Raw genomic sequence first — 20,088 nt, forward strand, 5'->3', positions numbered from 1 at the left:
TATTGATACGGAACTTTAAATTCCGTATTTAATAAAGTGGGGTGCAAAGCCTAAGGGGTGGGGCACCAAACTCAATTCCCCAACATCTTCATCTTCTCCATCCCATCATCTTCATCTCATTTTTTCAATACCCAAATTAAAAAACCAAGATCTAGAACCTCAATCTTAAAATTTTTACTAACAACTCAATCTTAAAAATCAAACGCCAAATAACATTCCAGATTCCCATACATATTCTTCAAAATTCAGAAAATCAACCAAAGAAAGAACTAGAACAGAACCCAATTTCAGAGCATATGTTTCATCATTTTCATCTCTAAAACCTAACAATCTCAAATGAGCATAACCAGCCAAATAACATTGGTAGAAGCAGTGCGTGCGATGGTGATGGGCTCGGAGGAGATCCCCAACTCAGATCTCCATCGATCTGCTCTGTCCTAGTTCGAGAGAAGACCCATCGTGCTTTCGGGAGGGGTGGTGGTGGCCAAGCCGTGAGTGGTGGTGGCGGCGGTGGCCATGGAAGAAGAAACCCAGAAGATTGAGACCCATAAGTGGTGGTGGTGGCCAAGAATCTCGTTCGAGAGCCCTAGAACCACACCCACCACCTTCAGTAACTTCAATTAATCCCAAATGGTGTTTACAGTAACTCTTGAATCGTTCTCTTTGTGAAATCTGGAAAATCTGGGCGTGGGTTTTTTCTTCTTTTGGGATGAAAGGAAATAGAATTAGGGTTCTTTGTGATGGTGATGTTGAAAGGGTTTATGAAAGGAGAAGATGAAGAAGAAGAAGATGGAGGAGGAGGAGGAGAGGAAGCAGATGGAGAAATTGGGGAAAATGATGTTTTGTGTCAAAATTCAGATCGTGGAGCGTTGGGGAATTGGGGAAAAATAATTAGATCGTGGAGCATTGGGGAAATTGGGTCAAATTATTTTTGTTAATTAAATTAAAATGTCATATATGTTATTTTAATTTTTTTTAAATTCCACGTAGGCACTATTGACACAGTCAGCGTGACACTTCATCACTCGCCGGAGCCCCGGGCTCCGGCGAGGACTTGCTCTAAACGATTTATAAAAAAGAGAATCTTTTGCACAAATTTTTCCGGTGAGGGACCTAGTTCAGACAGCGAGACAAAGACAAGGACCAATTTTAGGATTAAGCCTATCTTAAATGCCACTAATTTAAAAACACATTCCTAGCTAATTAGGAGCTATTTGTTAGCAATTTTCAGAAGTGGCACTTAACTTAAATGCCACAAATAACCTTTTCAATTTTATAATATATAACTTTTTTTTTTAACTTTCACTCGCACAGTTTCAGAATTTTAAACCAAAAAGAAAAAAGAAAAATCTGTTTCAGCTTTTCTTCCAAACTCTCTCACGCCATTCACACTGTTTCTCCCAAACGCTCTCCAAACACTTTCACGCTTTCTTCCGATTCACGAACGCAACAACCATCGTCGTCCTCCCCGATCGTCCGTCAAGCTCGGCCATTGTGAAGCAACCTTCGCCGTCGTCCCTCTATCACCACATCGCAACAGAGCGACCACTGTTCCATCTCCAACGCAGCCACACTCCACGCCTCGCCATTGTGCTTGCAAGTTGCAATGCTCCTTCCTCTGCTTCCAGATCCAGCAAATTCTCGTTCATGATACTCACCGGAGAAGAAACCCTAGATCCGCGATGCTCCATGGCCGACACCTCCAGGATTCCACTCCGGCTACAACCAGGTGGCGCAACAAGGTAGGTAGTCAGTGGATTTGGTTTCGTTCGATTTGGAGTTCAAATCACCCAATCAAGCTCGAGAGGTTGCGTTTCTTGCCCTTCTTCTTCTGATTTGATCTTGTTTCTTTGTTTCTTACTCGCATGTACACTGAATTGGAAATTGCGGTGTCGGAGATAGGAATTGTAGGGCTAAATCGTATGCTCAGGTAATTCTCATTACCTCTGTATTGGTGTTTTGCACAATCTTACTTGCATTGGTATTCTGCATGCAATTTGAATTGTATTGCATTGTGTTTGAATTCACTACATCATTCCCCTTATTAATTCCTAGTGTAGATCATATAACTTCTAGTTTCGCCAATTTTGTGTTTTAGCAGCCATCATTATTTTGGTCAGTTCATAATTTTAATTGATTTGACGCGGTTGAGGACTAGACAAATTCAGTTCTTAGTCTCTGTATCATTATATATGATGTTTTCTTGACCATAATTCATTTACTTAAGTCATAATCCAATTACTATTTTTGACATTGTTGAAACTTATGTAGACATCATATTGATTTATCAATGCAGATAGCGCCATTATGCAATCAGTAAACTAGTCAATATGGATGATACCAACACATGCATTAGACCATTGTAATGATGATTTGTTAAGCATTGTATCTTAGGGACTTAATGTTATATGCAGAGTTTCTAATAACCTTTGATGTTATCTTCTATTTCCCTTTCTCTTCGATTTCATTATCGATTTATTTGATCTTTCAACTTTCTTGGAACAACAGCTTTGGTTTCACAGGTGACCCAGGAGGACTTTGACAGGGCACTAATACCCACCATTCACTAATTTCAAAAAACTTCCAGCACACATAGCTGCTAAGGCCTATGAGCTTGGTGAGCCTTAGTTTTCATTTTGGTTTTTGCACATATGCCTTATAGTTTCTTGTTTTTAATGCTCTTTCTAGTTAATTATAGATAAAGTTAGACCAATCATAAAAATTAAATTCAAATATTGCTCAGGCTTGGCTAAAGTGGTGTTTTATTCGAGCTCCACTTGCTTAGGTAAGTTTATTCCACTTCCGCATTATTCTACAAATTTTCTATTATGATAAAGGTGTGTTCAACATAAATGGGATACTGCAAAACTTAAAGGAAGTATTCTGGATGCTCATGCTCAAGTTTTGAATTAAAAACTATTTTTGACTTCTATGTTTGTAATTCACTTTCATGTGCAGTTTCGAACATGAGTACCACTACCTCATGGTGCAGTTTCAAATTCACTTTCAGTTTATAATTTTTCTAGTCTTATACTTTTATCACCCTGTTTCCCTCATTTGGTCTTCATGTACATGTTTCTCATAAATTTGCATCCATTTGGAAAGAGTCCTGCAATTCCAGATGGTATTGATTTTTTTCTGATGAAGCTTCATTCATGATGCAGATAATAGAGTTGGCATTTAAGGTGAGATTCTTAATATGTTTATTCACTGAACTAATGTTACAGATTCTTAATATGTTTGTTTTGCTTTATTCTACTTAGTGATGAAATGACAAAGGTTATCCATGGTGGACAGAAGAAACGAATATGAATAAGTTAATGTCATCTTCATTTGATGCTTAACCAACAAACTAATGTTATTAAATATTTTATTTCTCATATCCGATAGTTAAATTAACTAATGAATTTGTATTCTAGTGGCTTTTTATTGTTCTTAATTTCTCACAACCGATAAGTTATTAAATATTTTTTTGATTCTTTTTCATTGTGTAGAGAGTTCTAATGTCTTTGATTTTCTGAAAGATATTGTCAGCAAGGTTCCTGATTTAGGCTGGTTTGTTCCAACTGGGGAAGTACTGTCACAAAGAGGTTTGTGCTTCATTTCATACTCTTGTTGCTTTGAGCAAGTTCTGTAGGCTTGTGTTGGTAGTTTACATATATCTTCGTGTAATTGATTTATGTACTTTGGTGTTTCAATCTGTGTAGGATGTATATTCATCTAAGTCTCATGTTGCAATGAGTCTTACTCCAGCTAGTGTTTGCAGTTTACAACTTTGGAAGCTGGAACAAATATATACATTTCCTATCATGTTCATGGCTTCATGCCCATTTGCTAGTGTGCTAGCATGTGAAATCTTGATGCATACTCAGAATTTAGTAAAGATGTTTCATATTTGAGACATGGAAAAACAGTAAATTGTAATTTTTTTTTTTCTGATGAGTGACAGAACCACCTTTGAAGAGTGGTCTTGCAATTATGTATAACATAATCTTGCTCATGCTTATTAATATTCATTATGTTCCTTTTATCTTATTCTCTCTCTGCTTACTTTGGTGATTATGGATTAACTAATCACCAACATATTAGAGATTTTAAGATTTAATTTAAATATATTTACGAATAAGAAAAAAATGAAATATTCACTTGGTAAAGCTAATTTGGTGATGTTTCAAAACCTGTAATGATTGATGCATTCGTGGCATTTACAAGGTGCCAGTAAAATTTAAGCCTAATACAATGGTAGATGCATTTGTGGCATTTAAAAAATGCCTGAAGGGATTTGTGGCATACAAAATCGGCATTTAAGCAAAAATGCCACAAAACAGTTGTGGCACCTGTAATAGAGGCACTTAAAGGTGAATGCCACTAATAACACTTGGGGCATTTAATAAATGCCACAACTTAACAATATCAATGCCACTAAATATACATTTTTTTGTAGTGCATGCATATCACGTTAGGCTCTAAACAATATCAAAGGAATTTAAATTCAAATCTTTTTTTTACGGGAAAGTAAGACATTTAAATTCAAAATATAATATTATAGTATCAGATTTTTTATTCAAAATTCAAAACTTTTGACCACCGAAGTTAAAAAAATCATTCTCGATGGTTGTTATGTATTTTTTTTTCTTTAATATTTTGAATTTCAAATAGTTATGATTTTTCAAAAAGAATAGGTTTAGTGTATGATTAATCAAAGTTTCATATTGATTATTTATTGAATTTTGATTGATTGACACGTGCCCATTAAAGATGAAGCTCTATATGATTGACACGTAGGATTCTGATGAGTCTTAAACTATATAGTATTAGATAAAGAGAGAGGCACACACTAGTTAGATACACACGTAAATAATTGTTTTGCCTTTTTTTTCCAATATTTGTGGTTTTGAGTATGATAATGGGCTAATGGCCCAAAAAAACAGAAAAGGTTAGGATTAAGGCAACCCAATATGACTATAGTACAAGAGGAAAGACCAAAACTACGAACGATGACCATTTTGACTATTTTGATTGTGCATGCTTCATGAGAATGAGAATTCACTTCACTTCCGGCTACTTCACCACTTGCCTCCCACTCTCCCATCAAATCCAATCACTATTCTTATGATCTTATCCTCTTTTCCCCCTTACCAAAATATTAATTGAGTAAAATATTTGTCTCAATAAATCTTTCTTCATACCATAATTTATAAGTATCAAACTCGAGCCAGATAGTTTATGCTAGAATTATTAAAAAAAAACTATTATGCATGATATGAACTCAACTCTTCATTTTTAAATTTAGAAAAATGAACATACATACATTATACAAATAAATACACCATTGTTTCTTCTCTTATTACATAATTTTCTTTCCATATAATAAGCATTCTTTAACTTTAATTTAACAGAAACATAATTTACACGTCAAACAAAACGACAAAAGCAGCTTCAGCAACCTTCATCCATCGTCTTCACATTCACACCAGCGTCCTACACGCTGAAGTCTTCGGGTCCCACATCGCCGGCAACAGGTACTTCCTCCCGTTCACCCCATGCGCATTGTAACTCGCCCCTGTACTCTTCTCCACCAAAACCTGACCCGGGTAACCCGGATACGACCCGCTCCCGAAAACACCAGTACAAGCTGAAACCGCCTCCAACGGCGCCGTCGCCGGACCCTGAAAGTATCCATTATTGAACGGATTCGTGACGGTACCAGCAAGCAAGGTTGCCAAGTTGATGATCATCCCGTCCACACCGACATCGCCGTTGGGCGCCACCAGCGGCGGCGTCTGCGGGCCGTAAATAGGCTGATGAAACGGCCACGCGCATTGCCCCGGGCACTGAGTCTCAGAGTTTCCAACCCAGACGTAAGCGGTACGGGTGTTTCCTTTCACGGGTCGGGCTGACCCGTGAGTCCCGCAGCGGCTCCGGCAGAAGCCATCGACGGCGACGTCCTTGGCGGTGAGGATGACGTTGATGGCGGCGAGGTCGTTGAAGGTGGAAGCGAGTGATACAAGGTGAGTTTGTTGGAGACTCTTCCCGAGGGTATAGCTAGGGTGTATGGTTTGCTTCCCTACGACGAGTGCAGAGGATCCTGATCCTAGCTTGTAATTCTCGGTGGTTTTCCACCATGAGGCTACGGAGGGAAGTGGGGCCCCTGGGGTGGTGGTGAGTGAGTTGATGAAATCAACGATTATGGAGCGTTGGATTGGAGTGAAGCTCCCGTACCAGAAGAGATTAACGGTGATCCTCCCTTTGAGGAGTTCACCGTTGTGGTATTTTAGAACCAGTGGTTGCTGCTCTACCAGCGCTGCACTCGCCGCGCCACACAGTAACAGAACCACAAATGCAGTGGCATGATGGTAATTAGACAGCACCATTGTTTTGAGGGTCAAAGTTTGAAGAATGATATGAAATATGAAATTAGTATTGTGTTTGTGAGGGGAGGGAAGTATATGTATTTATAGTGTGGGAAGAGGAAACAGGTGTTAATTAACATCAGAAGGGTTCCACGTGGAGGTTTGTAATTTGCCACGACTGTTGCCAGGCTGTAATGTGATGAAGTGGATGACGTGGCGTCAAAACTGGTGTCTATTGAAACCCGCATGCACGAAGAAGAGGATTTGATTTATGATGAATTGACCTTTCTCAGTTCTCACTTTAATTCACCAGTAATGATATATACACACCTCATTTTTTAAACACTCTATTTCCATCTCTTTTTATTTCTATCTCTCTCCTCTTATCATCTATCATATCTCATACTTTCTCTCTCTTACTTTTTATTTTCTTCCTATCTCTCTCTTCCTTCCACCTCTTTCCACCTCTTAAAGAGATGTGTACATAACATTATTCTTAATTCACACGCACACAGGGTTGCTATAATGCTAGCTGTTCATGTAGCTAGCTACCACACAATACCGTATCCTATACTCCTATTATATACTATACTATACTATACTAATATTAGCCATGTAATTTGGGTTGAGATCAGGTATCTGCAGAAGCAACACAGGTTTTGGGACCGAATTATGTGGGTCCAGTGTGGAATTCCACACGCAATGGCTACGATGGGTCATGGCATGGACAGTGACGTTCTTTTCTTAATTTTTCTTTGTTTATTTTAAATTTAACTAGTCTAGTATCAGTATGTATAATAATATAATGGTACTAGTCATAGGGTCATGGCATATCTTAAAGTAGTAGAGGGTAAATTAAAAATAGTACTACTGCTAGTGGTAGAGCAGGTTACCTAGTGCGTGCCTGGGTTCTGTGACTGTGGGGGTTTAGGTGGGGGAGGTGAGGGGTCAGGAAGGTATCAGGCTCCATTACTCTAATACGTCACCGTATTCATCATATCATATTTAATTTACTCATACACTAAAAAAATGTCAAGTTAATTGTGTTTGGATATATATATTGTGAATTTGTGAAACAACTTTCACCATTTACATTTTCATTGAGTTTAATATATATATATAGATTCACCTTAAAATTAATGTTTACGTGTCGTCATATGTAGTTGTAATGTAAACTTATCAACAAACACACTGCATATGTACCTATACAAAATTCAGAATTCAAATTTTTTCTCATCCACTAGGTTTGCTTAATTGCTTGCCTTTTCTTTATTTTGTTTCTTCGTTTGTGCCCACTAGTGTTTTGAAATTCTCAAGGAACATATTGGGACGGTGCCGACTCTAAAAATTGCGCACTTTAACCACAATACTTGGACAGAGCCACTTCCATATGTGTTTTTTTTTTATGGTTTTTAGAATTCAAACCGAGACTCCATGATTACATGCCCGGATAGCAAGCCACTACTAGAAAACACTCAAATTAGGACGGAATTTTGCGACGGAAAAAAATTCCGTCACAAAATAATTCGTTTGCGACGGATTTAGCGACACTTTTTTGTCGCCAAGGTTTTTTAAAACATTAATTTAACATTTTGGGACAGAATACAAATTTCGTCACAATTTAGGGACAAAATTATATAAATTGTCGCAAATTTGCGACGAATAATAAAATTTCGTCCCAATGGAAATATTTATTTTGGAGGGAACCAAGGCGCCAATTTTGGGGACGCAATAATTTAATTATTCCGTCCCAATTTGTGACAGAGGTAGTAATAATTTTCCGTCACAACTGTTATTTACAAATTTAATCTATTTTTTGGGAAGAAGTTTGAATTTTGTCACAATTTCGTGACGACTATATATAAACTGTCGCAATGTGCGGACGACATTTATATTCCGTCCCAATATAAATATTTAGTTTTGGGGGGAAATCAAGGCACCAAAATTGGGGACGCAATAATTTAATTATTCTGTCCCAATTCGCGACTGAGGTAACAATAATTTTCCGTCACAAATGTTATTTAAAAATTTAACCTTTTTTGGGACGGAGTTTGTATTTTGTCACAATTTCGTGACAAATATATATAAATTGTCGCAATGTGGGGACGACATTTATATTCCGTCCCAATTTGAATATTTAGTTTCGGGGGGAAATGAAGGCGCCAACATTGGGGACGCAAAAATTAAATTATTCCGTCCCAATTTGTGACGAAATTAGCAATAATTTTCCGTCACAAATTTTATTTAAAAATATAAGCTATTTTTGGGACGGAGTTTGTATTCAGTCCTAATTTTGTGACTAAGTTATAAAAATCGTCGCAATGTGGCGACGACATTTATATTCCGTCACAATTTGATTAATTAGTTTTGGGGGAAAAACAACGCTTCAACTTAATAATACCTTGTCCATTTTGATATGGCTTATACAGGTTACTCCGCTTAACTTGCAGGTTGCGGACTTGCTGACCAATATTTTTTACATTTTAAAAAATTTAATTAAAAGTCCAAAGAGAATAAGTTTTAATCATTATTATTTGATTTGATGATATTAATAGATTTTTGTAAATATCTTACAATTTTGAATAATTGATAAATATTTAATTTTATTTGTACTTTATTTTCATTTTTATTACTTGGTCAGTCCCATACAATCCAAGTAAGTCGCAGACATATGTGTTGCAAACTCCGAGCAATGAAAAGTCAGGGGCATATGTTTTGTGGATCAACCCAGCCTAGTTCGTTTATTTTTAGGCCACATGGAATGGCCTTAACAAATTCTCAGGCAAATTGAACTTTAAATGATTATATGCAGATGTTGTAGTTAGGTTTCATGTTGATCTTACAGGTTTAATAAACTCAATGAGGCTTTGTGTTGTATATAAGGCACACCAGACCCAATACAAATCAATGACAAACTTATGGTCCATCAATTCCATTTAGGCTTCGTATTACGCACAAGGCTCATTAAGTCCAATAGAAGTCGATTATTGATCTTATATGTCCATCGAGTCCAATTAGACTTCATTTTGACCTTAGAGGTTACCCAGTACGATAATACCTCTAGTTGATCTTCATTATTCAATGGGCTCAATCAGGCTTTTTTTTTACTTCAAATGTCTATCTGACCTAATTATGCTTCATGTTGATCTTAGAAGTTTGTATAACCTTATTAGGTTTCATGGTAATCTCTAGGGCCCATCACAACATAATGAGGTTTGACTTCATGCCGACCTCAAATTTTTAGTTTTAACTTTTTTAAATTATATAGATAACACACACTTATCTCATACTCACTTCTTCTATCGTGATTATACTCATAAAAAAATATATAGTTCGGATATATATTATCATAATTATATAAGATATTCTTAAAGTATATATTATTACTTTTATTTAAAATATAAAACCAATACGTTAAAAAAAAACTTGTTACTATTAATAAAAATATATTGGAATTATAAAAAAGAGAATATAGTAAAATAAAATATACTTATTTGGATACTAATTTTGTTTCAATTTATGTTTCAATTTTTTCCCTCACTTTCAATTTTTTTTCCCTCGTTCATTCCTAAATCCTGAATTTTGTTTCCCTCATTCCTAATTTCTTGCCCTACATTCTTTGCCTCACGTTTCATTCTCTCTCTCTCTCACGTTTGAATGCCGTCAGTGGTAGTGCCTGATCGACGATGCCCTCTGGATTTTAGCTTCGCGAGAATGGAAAACGCCGACGTTTTCCTCGGCTTACACGACTTCCGATTTCGTCAAAGCAATCAAAAGGTTCTTCTTCATCACTCTGTGTAAATCGTAATCGTGATTTAGGTTAGTTCAATTTGGAACCCTCAAATCTAGGGGCGATTATGCAGTTTCATTGTTTCGTTTGAGCCACCGCCTTGTGCCTCTGATAATATGCTATACCCCAATTTCCAGTATGTTATTTGGAGAAAGGCTCCTCTCTATTTTTATTGATGGTTATGTGTTTTGTTTATGTAAGGATGTGAGTTATTTGAATGTGGTAAAGGCCGACGTGTACTTACCTTATGGAATTTATTTGTCTTTCCGCTTCTGCCCTGAGGATAACAGATATACTAATGGATGCTGAGTGTTGTGGATCCTACCTATGTTGAACAAGCTACTTAGTTCATTGCAGGACACAAAGTCATTTTTTCATCTGAGTACAAAGATTGTTATGCACACGTTGTTTCATCCTTGAAAAGTTTATTCCCGATCCTTTGCTGGTTCAGAATTATGACGCCTTGAAGTCTAAAGATGATTTGATAGCTGGTTTAACTCTTGCCAGCCCGAGCATACTTCAGGTGACAGGTATATATTACTTGTGAAATTCTAATTTCATACCAAACACCAAATTGGAAACATTACATGTGCCTTAGCTTTTTTCCTTCACTTTTATAATATGTCTATTGTCTGATGTTAGAGTATAATATATGGTTGTTTAGGAAGACTTGATCCTCAATGTGGCTTGTGTATGTATCTTCAATTCATAGTAAGCATGAATTGATGTCTGCGGCAAAGATCTTAAACATGTATTTAGATCCAATGGTTAGAACAATTAAAATTATTTTATGATTGCTCATTTCTATGACAGATTGGTTGCAATGTGACCATTACGAATGGAAGACCATCCATTGTCACTGTTGCCTTAGGTAAAGGGTATTTTGAAACCTTAAATACATCTGAATTCTTTCTGTTTATTTACTACTGCTTTTCCATGAATACAACAACTAAATTGTCTTTCACACATCCATTCTTCAGTTTGGTTATGACCTTCTAGATTGAGAAGCAAAAGAGGGAGATTTAAGCACACATAAAGATGTTTGTGAACTAAGGAGAGACCTGAATCCTATGTTTGCAAGAGATGCTTAAAGGCCTTGGTAATATTTTGATTATCTTATGTTACTTTACATTGTTCACTTAAATCTTACTTTACTAGTTTATGATTCATTTTTTTAATTTCTTGTAACTGCAGCTGTTTATGTTCTCTCGTGGAAGAACAACAAGGTATCTGCTGGTGCACTTGGAGGTACTAAACTATACTAAGAAATGGTATATTATCCTTTGTTGTTTTAGATGCTCACTCGTGTATTCTCTTTAGACTAGTTATTGAGTGCTACTCGCAGGTAGATTTCTTATGGCATGTTAAATTAAATATACTTTTAATCACTAGACATGAAAACTAGTAAACATATTGGAGAAGTTTCATACCAGCTAATTTGTCTCTATTGCTCTTCATTATTTGCGTACTGTTTACAAGCAGGTGTCTATCTTCTTTAAGTGTCTTTGGTCCTTGTACATTTAGAATTAATATGTTTCTAAAAACTAATATTAAATTTTTGTTTTCTGAAAATTTCTAGCCTGGTACATTTTGGTTAAATCCTCCCCTTTCATTATTGTCTATAATGAATATTATGTGCTTCTCTTCTATGTAGCAAGCATCATGTATAAGTTTTTGCAAGGATATGTTAATAAAGCTCACAAAACTTGTGTAGTAGCTTGGGAAGGAACTCAGATGATGACAAAGGACAGGTAGAGGGAAGGACTTTGAAGGAAGTATTGAAACCAATTGATGACGGTTAGTTCCTATGCCATCATGCATAATGTGAACATAATCTCTTAGACTTAGATCCATCTATCTATCTGGTTACATACAACAAATATGACATTTTATTATTTTATAGTCTTGTCTTTTTTCCATTTAATTTAGTTGCCTTGTATTATACGTTATTGACACTATGAATCTGATAGGGTCTAATTAATCTGAAACTCCCAACAAAGAAGTTCTAGCAACTCCCAACAAAGCACCAGCGGCAACCCCACTAGCTATGAAGAATTCAGAATTGCAAACCCAGATAAATCTTGCTCTAAAAGATCTATAAAAAGCAAAAGAACAATTGAGAAGCTAAAAGAAGCACAAAGAGTAACTAAGGAAGCAAATGAGAAACTTATGGAGGCATTGGTGGCTCAAAAACGGGTTGAGGAGGATTCTTAAATTGAGAAGCTCCGCAGTTTTGAATCCGGACATGCTGGAATTGAAGCTATTCAAAAGATGGAAGGGGATGGTAGAAAGAGTAAGAAAGAGCTTTGAAGGTGTAAGGAACCAGCATGCTTAGTATGTGGCTTGAAAATAAGTAAACTCTAAGTAATTTTGGTATTTTTTTTATAGGTGTGATCTTTATGAATTACATGAAGCTTGTTGTTAATTGAAATTCATTTATCTCTTTGATCAATGAAGAGTTGATTCTTGATTAATGTTATTTTCATATTTTGTTAGTTATTATTGCAGTTTAATTTGGGATTTCTTACTAATTTACTTAAAATCAGAATGTGAAGAAAATAAAAATGGCTAAAAATTGGGGTGTTTTCAGTCCCAAAGCAAATCTTCAACTCAGTGACGGAAATATTTCGTCACAAATTTGGGACAGACTATGTTGTTCTCAGTTCCGTCACAAAATATTATTATATCCGTCACTAACTCCGTCACAAAATATTATTATATCCGTCACTAACTCCGTCACAAAATATTATTATATCCGTCACTAACTCCGTCACAAAATTATTATTTAAAAAAACGAAAACTTATTAAATTCCGTCCCAAAATGCGACGGAGTGAAAGATTCTGTCGCAACTAATTTATTATTTTCTGTCACAAATTTCGTCACGAAATTCATATTTTAAAAATATAATTTATTATATTTTGTCTCCATTTCCGTCCCAAATTTGCGACAGAGTAATAAATTCTGTCGCAATATTTTTGCGACGAGCAATATAACGACGCAATTTTTCGCGTCACAATTCCGTCCCAAAATTATTTTGGGACGGAAATTTTAACTAGTGTGCAACAGATTTTTCCGCCCCAAATTAGTGTTTTTGTAGTAGTGGCATTATCAAAGAGTATAAAGAAACCAAGGACGCTAGCTCGCACACAACACACACGTGTACGGTGTACTTTTGGATAGAGGAAATATACATGCATCAAAATCACATCATTGAAAAGTTGATAAATAAAAAGCAAGCAGCTACTAATTAATAGTAAAAAGTTTGTTTGACCCTTTTGTCCCGGAATTGCCACGTTTTTATTTTGGGTTTTAGCCCAAAAAGAACGAAAGGGAAACAAGAAGGGAATGTGAACGTGAAGCTTCGTTGATGTGGCCTTTTTTTAATATATATAACTAGTCAAGAAAGAAAGAAGAACAGAATTATGAGAAGTGGATAAAAAGAAGGGACAAGGCAATTAGGCAAAATGATGAGTGAGATACATAGAAGGGTCACGTGTAAGAAGTAGAGAGGAACAAACAAGGAAAGGATCAGTTAATGCACAATGAAGCAAGTAGGATTATGATTAGGATTAATTCGACGCAGACCAATGCCAATCTCAGTTAATGCAAGTTAGTTACGATGGTACCCGCGCTGATACGCCACTCATGTACAAAGGAGAGCCAAATAAACTCAAATTCAGACTCTTAATTGCTCTTAATTGGTGAGGGTCAACTTTTGCAAATTTAATTTGCTATACAAATTCAACTTAAAAATAATTACTTTATAATAACTTTCTACATTTTTTAGGAAACATGAAGTTCTGGTTTAGTTCTAATAGAAAAAATTTGATGAAGTATTAACTTGAAAAGAGAGTTGGTTAGAATTTCTCATTTAAGGAGTTTGATCAATGCATCCATTCAATTACTCGAGGATTTGATAGTGGAGGAAGTTCTTCAAAGGCTCAAAGAAGACACTTAATAGTAATGGTTAAAGTTTCTTAATGACCTAAAGCATGGAAATCATATTGTTAATCATATTGGAAATGATCGAGGAGGTTGAGACTGATGACCACAATGATCCTAGAGTTGATTGGCCGTCTGCCTACAACAATATTCTCATTAATTAATCACCCATCATTGGGATTTTGGAGAAAAAATAATGTCCCTTTACATCAACTATTCCTTCTCTTTTCACTCTGTATATTTAATGAAACAAGTGGAGAGAATACATACTAGTGATATTTTCAATTCTATCATATCAAACAACCATGGTTGTCAATCTCTAGAGATTACCTAATCTCGTGAAGGGGAGGTAATCTCATAACGTAATCTCATAAGAGATTACCTCATGCAAAAATAATACTTTTAAAACTATAACAATGATTAAGTCACACTAATAGTACTAAAAATTATCCAACAATGACAGTTAAAATCATGCATAAAATTACCAAATATCCAAACCTAAGGTACATAAGTCATAAAAAGTTAACAAAACATCAATACAAGTTAGGATAAACTTAAAACAAGAACAAATAAGTCACTAGGTATCTAAATTTAAGGCTTAATTCCACTTTGGGCCCCTGATCTTTCAAAAATGAGCGATCGAGGCCCCCCGTGTTTAAACGTAGCGGTCAGGCACCCCAACGTTTCAAAAACGTGCGTTTCAAACCCTTCTGTTAAGTGTCGTTAGTTTGACTAACGGAACTAATGACGTGGATTTTCTTTTTCATTTTAATATTTTTTTTACCCAAAAATCCCCCCCCCCCCCCCCCCCAAATTCTCTCTCAATCTCGACATCTCTTCACTTTCTTCTTCATTTTTCTCTGAAAACCCTAAAACCACACAACATCATCTTCTTCTTCATGGTCGCCGCCGCCGCTCTTCGGCCAAGCCACCACCACCACGAGCTTCCTCACGCGAGCTCGCCGCTGGCCACACCACCATCACTGCGCCTCCTTCTTCTTCTTCTTCTTCCTTGAGAGCCACCGCCGCTGGCCACACCACCATCACTGCGCCTCCTCCTTCTTCTTCTTCCATGAGAGCCACCGCCGGTCACACCATCACCTCCTCATCATCCTCGCGCGAACCTAAAGGGCAGCCACCATGGCCACCACGTGGAAGCCATCACCACCATGAAAACCTAGGATCGCCGCCTTCAAAGTCCGATCTACGGTGAACCGCTCACGATCTCGACAAACCAACACCACCGCTGTGCTCATCTCCTCGTCCGCAACAAAACCCACAAAGAAATTTCCGATTCCGACGACCTCCGCCGTGAACCGCCGTGCGCCGCCGCCGGAGGCGATTTCCGGCGACTCGCCCTCTTCTCCTCTTCTCTTTCTCTTGCTAAATTAGGGTGAAATTAGGGTAAAACATTGGAAACAAATCCTAATTGTGGTAAAGATGCTGATCAGTGTGATGATGATAAGTGTAAGAGTGCATTTGAAAGCATTTCTGCTATTTCTGCTCTTTATAGTGATGACATTCCTGCAGATAAGTTAACAGATGAGATGAAGAAATTGAACATGAACCATTCTGAGGGTGTTGATATCACGAGAGATTCAATGAATTCATTTGTAAATAGTAAAGCTAGTTTTGTGTTTGGAGGAAGTGACAAGGTTTTTGGCTGTGTTAATGATAGTTCCGGAGTTAATCTTGATGGTACTGATGCTGATTTTGATAATATTGGAGGGAAACATGTCAAAGCATGCAGAGAAAATGACGTTCAAAATGAAATTGGTTGCGGTTCTGCAGGAATACCTTGCACTGAGCCATCCACTAGTCAGGAAGGTGCCAGAGATTTCCAGGGTGGGGGAATTGGGTTTGTGAATTGAGTGGGAAAATCCTGGGTCAAAAATTTAATGTTAAACTAAAAAAAATTCCACGTCAATTAATGAAAGGGCCTCCGTTTGGTCAACTAACGGAGCTTAACAGAAGGGGCTGGATCGCACGTTTTTGAAACGTTGGGGTGTCCGACCGCTACGTTTAAACACGGGGGGCCCCGATCGCTCATTTCTGATACATCAGGGGCCCAAAGTGGAATTAAGCCTAAATTTAAAATCCTACAACACCGTCGAACTTAGAACAACTAGAATCATCATCTCCATCATCTCCATCATCACCATCAAGTTTTTCCTCAGATGAGATAGACTTGGACTCTCCAACATTAGAATCAATAACCAATTTCTCAATGTTGTCTTGAACTAATACAATGATATCCACAATATCATCATGACCATCCATCAATATCATTCTCCTCTATATCCACCTCTTTAGTTATCCATTCATCATCATATTGGATTTCATCAAAAGGAGGAGGAAGTCGCGTCGGAGGAGGAGGAAGTTGCGTTGTTGGTCGCACGAGAGGATGAGTGAAGGATGCGCACGCAAAGATGAGATAAGAAGTGGAAAGAATGAAAGAGTTGAGTGACAAGAACGACAGAGATGAGTGAAAACCCTAAAATTTGTGGGTTAAATGACTGAAATGGCCTTAGACAAAATAATTTTTGACATTTTTAACAAAACAAACCAATCTCGTAATCTCGTGGTAATCTCGAGATATTACACGAGATTAAGAGATATCTCGAGATATCAGCCGAGATTTGAAAAAACAACTATTACCCACCGCTAGTCTCGTTTTTAGTACGTGATATCGTAATCTCGTAAGAGATTAAGAGATATCTCTAGAGATTAACAACAATGCAAACAACTATAAAAATCTACTTATTTCTCAGTACTTTCTCTCTCCTCATCTTATTTCCTCTCAACTTCTCTTTTTACATATATTTTTTTTTCTACCAACAAGCACACCATTAAGTAACTCTCACCATCTAAACACATCTTGAATTGAATATCATAACAAGCATATGAGATGAAATTTATTTCCCATTCGATTATTTTATGTCATCGATTTGTTTGTTTTGAAAGTATATATCATCCGTAATTATTATCTTCCCCAATAATATCAAATCCGTATCTGTGCTTTCATCACCTGCAGGTTGGCTATGGTCTGGCGTGCCCCTACGAGATGTGTGTCTCTCAACCTCCTCCCCTTCATCAATATCTCGTGCATTCATGGATATTGAGGATAATGGTCTATATACGCACGTTATTAATCTTAATTATTGTGAATACTGAATATTGAATAGTTTGTCTCATCCTTTTATTTAAAATACTATATCAACTAAATGTATATCACATTTAATACTTTAAATCTTAGAAATATTTAAAGAACTAAAAATAAATTGTTTGTTTGTCAGGAATATATCAATTATCTATGAAATTATTCTACATGCCAATCATTTGGTAGGAGGTGAGAGCATTTATGAAACCTAGCCCCACGCCTCACCAATGAGGAATGAAACCCATTGTGACAAAAACAAAAGTACATACAGTTCACAATAATGCAGTGTAGAATATGGGGGCACCTACATTCTAGTTGCTACAGCTAGCTAGCTGCCTTTGGTGCATTTTGGTGAAGACATGTTTCTTCCTTTGCGGAGGTTATAGATTAACATTTAATAAATGCAACTTTAGGGACCATGGAATCTCTTCATTTTTCATGAAAAAGAGGGGACAACCAAATGAGAGTTTTGGGCGTCAACACCTACCCAAAGCCGCGCCGTTCCAAAATTGTTTGGACTTTGGATGGTGGTAGTAGTACGTAGGTGGCTAAATAATCTTCATGGAAATTAAACAATATATCAGAGTGGTGTTTTACATAATTTTAATTGAAGACTTGTTTTACGTTATTACAATAAGTATGAACTATGAATATACCTAAAATGATTTGTGTTTGGACTTGAGGTGAAATTAATTTTTGTCTTGAAACGCGTGTGAACTAAAAACCAAATACACACTAGTCTTGTAAAAGTATGCTAAGTTCGTAAGATTTAAGAAAGTGCACATAAATATTCCACAAGGAAGACTCTGACTAAATTCCTTATGAAATATGTTGCTCTAACTTCTTAGACATTAATATATATATATATATATATTTTAAAAATTTGTTAAAGTATTTATCTTATATTAATTATGTTTGACTGAAATATAGTTTAAATTATCCACTAGAATTATCATCAATTATTTATTTGCTAGTCTATAACTATATGTAATTAATATTTTTCTTTACTTTTCGTAACTTCAATTATTTTACTTATTTTGAAACAAAGAAAAACTAATTGTTTTGGATATAGACTAGAAAAATCCCCTCAAACAGTGTTATAGTTACTCGTTGTACTGGCCCTAACAGCAGAATAATGACCATAAACCTCAAGAAATGACAAATCACTTGCCTTTGGAAGGGAAACTTAGTTTGTCATAGCATGTCTCGTTGCCCAAATGGTTTTCCTATGCCGAGTTGCCTCTGTGAGCTCCCATGTCAAAATTTGGAAATTATTACCCCGATGATGGATTTTCCAAGGCTAACCTATGAGAATTTCGGTGGAAAATAAGTTTTCAAAGTAAAATATCAAGTTGGAAAGGAAAATTGGTTTGCAACGGCTTGCCTCGTTGCCCAAATGGTTTCCCTATGCCAAGGATCCCCCGTGAGCTCCCATGTCAAAATTTGAGAATTCTTGCCCCGATGAAGGATTTCCTAAGGCTAACCTATACATATTTGGGTGGAAAATGAGTTTTCAAGGAAAATATCTAGTTGGAAGGGAAACTTGGTTTGCCATGACATGCCTCGTTGCCCAATGGTTTCCCTATGCCAAGGTGCCGCCATGTGCCGCCATGTCAAAATTTGGGAATTCTTGCCGCGATAATGGATTTCCCAAGGTGGAAAATAAGTTTTAAAGGGAAAATCTCAAGTTGGAAGGGAAAATCTCAAGTTGGAAGGGAAACTTGGTTTGCCATGGCATGCCTCGTTGCCCAAATGGTTTCCCTATGCCGTGTTGATCTCGTGAGCTCCCAAGTCAAAATTTGATAATTCTTCCCCCGATGATGGATTTATCAAGGCTAACCTATGCGAATTTGGGTGGAAAATGAGTTTGCAAAGGAAAATATTAAGTTGGAAGGGACTCTTGGTTTGCCACGACTTGCCTCGTTGCCCAAATGGTGTCCCTATACCAAGGTGCACCCATGAGCTCCCATGTCAAAATTTGAGAGTTCTTGCCGCGATAATGGATTTCCCAAGGCTAACCAATGTGAATTTGGGTGGAAAATAAGTTTTAAAGGGAAAATCTCAAGTTGGAAGTGAAACTAGGTTTGCCATGGCATGCCCTTTTGCCCAAATGGTTTCCCTATGCCGAGTTGCCCCCGTGAGCACCCATGTCAAAATTTGATAATTCTTGCCCTGATGATGAATTTCTCAAGGCTAACCTATGCGAATTTGGGTGGAAAATGAGTTTGCAAAGGAAAATATCAAGTTGGAAGAGACTCTTAGTTTGCCACGACTTGCCTCATTGCTCAAATGGTTTCCCTATGCCAACGTGCACCCGTGAGCTCCCATGTCAAAATTTAAGAATTCTTGCCCTGATGATGGATTTCCCAAGGCTAACCTATGCGAATTTAGGTGGAAAATGACTTTTCAAGGAAAAATATCAAGTTGGAAGAGACTCTCAGTTTTCCATGGCATGCCTCGTTGCCCAAATGGTTTCCTTATTCCAAGGTGCACCCCTGAGCTCCCATGTAAATATTTGGGAATTCTTGCCCCCATGATGGATTTCCTAAGGCTTAACATATGCAAATTTTGGTGGAAAATGAGGTTTCAATGGAAAATATCTAGTTGGAAGGGAAACTTGGTTTGTCATTGCATGCCTCGTTGCCAAAATTGTTTCCATATGCCAAGGTGCCACCGTGTGCTCCCATGTCGAAATTTGGGAATTCTTGCCGCGATGATGGAATTCCCAAGGCTAACCTATGCGAATTTGGGTGGAAAATGAGTTTTAAAGGGAAAATCTCAGGTTGGAAGAGAAACTTGATTTGCAATGATATGCCTTGCTAACCAAATAGTTTCCCTATGC

At 36.9% G+C, this 20,088-nt stretch overlaps 1 protein-coding gene and 2 long non-coding RNA genes across 15 annotated transcripts; 2 read left to right on the forward strand and 1 right to left on the reverse strand.

The window, feature by feature from the left end:
• Positions 1 to 1,327: 1,327 nt before the first annotated feature.
• LOC130725888 (uncharacterized) lies at positions 1,328 to 4,030 on the forward strand. Of its 4 annotated transcripts, none has more exons than XR_009014645.1 (6): positions 1,328 to 1,930; positions 2,509 to 2,617; positions 2,744 to 2,785; positions 3,106 to 3,185; positions 3,495 to 3,590; positions 3,708 to 4,030. It is a non-coding gene; the product is annotated as an uncharacterized LOC130725888 (long non-coding RNA). The 4 variants fall into 4 exon arrangements; XR_009014643.1 differs by having other exon boundaries at positions 1,329 to 1,742; positions 1,903 to 1,930; positions 2,744 to 3,185; XR_009014644.1 differs by having other exon boundaries at positions 1,331 to 1,930; positions 3,165 to 3,185.
• A 1,234-nt stretch (positions 4,031 to 5,264) lies between these two features.
• LOC130723581 (protein EXORDIUM-like 2) lies at positions 5,265 to 6,431 on the reverse strand. Its single transcript, XM_057574688.1, has one exon. The coding sequence runs from the start codon at positions 6,372 to 6,374 to the stop codon at positions 5,469 to 5,471; it is 906 nt and encodes a 301-aa protein (XP_057430671.1). The 5' UTR covers positions 6,375 to 6,431; the 3' UTR covers positions 5,265 to 5,468.
• Positions 6,432 to 9,887: 3,456 nt separating this feature from the next.
• Positions 9,888 to 12,617, forward strand: LOC130726396 (uncharacterized). Of its 10 annotated transcripts, none has more exons than XR_009014813.1 (7): positions 9,892 to 10,172; positions 10,345 to 10,673; positions 10,957 to 11,014; positions 11,124 to 11,242; positions 11,338 to 11,391; positions 11,858 to 11,940; positions 12,114 to 12,617. It is a non-coding gene; the product is annotated as an uncharacterized LOC130726396 (long non-coding RNA). The 10 variants fall into 10 exon arrangements; XR_009014819.1 differs by having other exon boundaries at positions 10,434 to 10,673; XR_009014815.1 differs by having other exon boundaries at positions 9,892 to 10,130.
• The last annotated feature ends 7,471 nt before the right edge of the window (positions 12,618 to 20,088 follow it).

The sequence above is a fragment of the Lotus japonicus genome, chromosome 6 (assembly GCF_012489685.1).
Source record: "Lotus japonicus ecotype B-129 chromosome 6, LjGifu_v1.2".
Taxonomy (NCBI): domain Eukaryota; kingdom Viridiplantae; phylum Streptophyta; class Magnoliopsida; order Fabales; family Fabaceae; genus Lotus; species Lotus japonicus.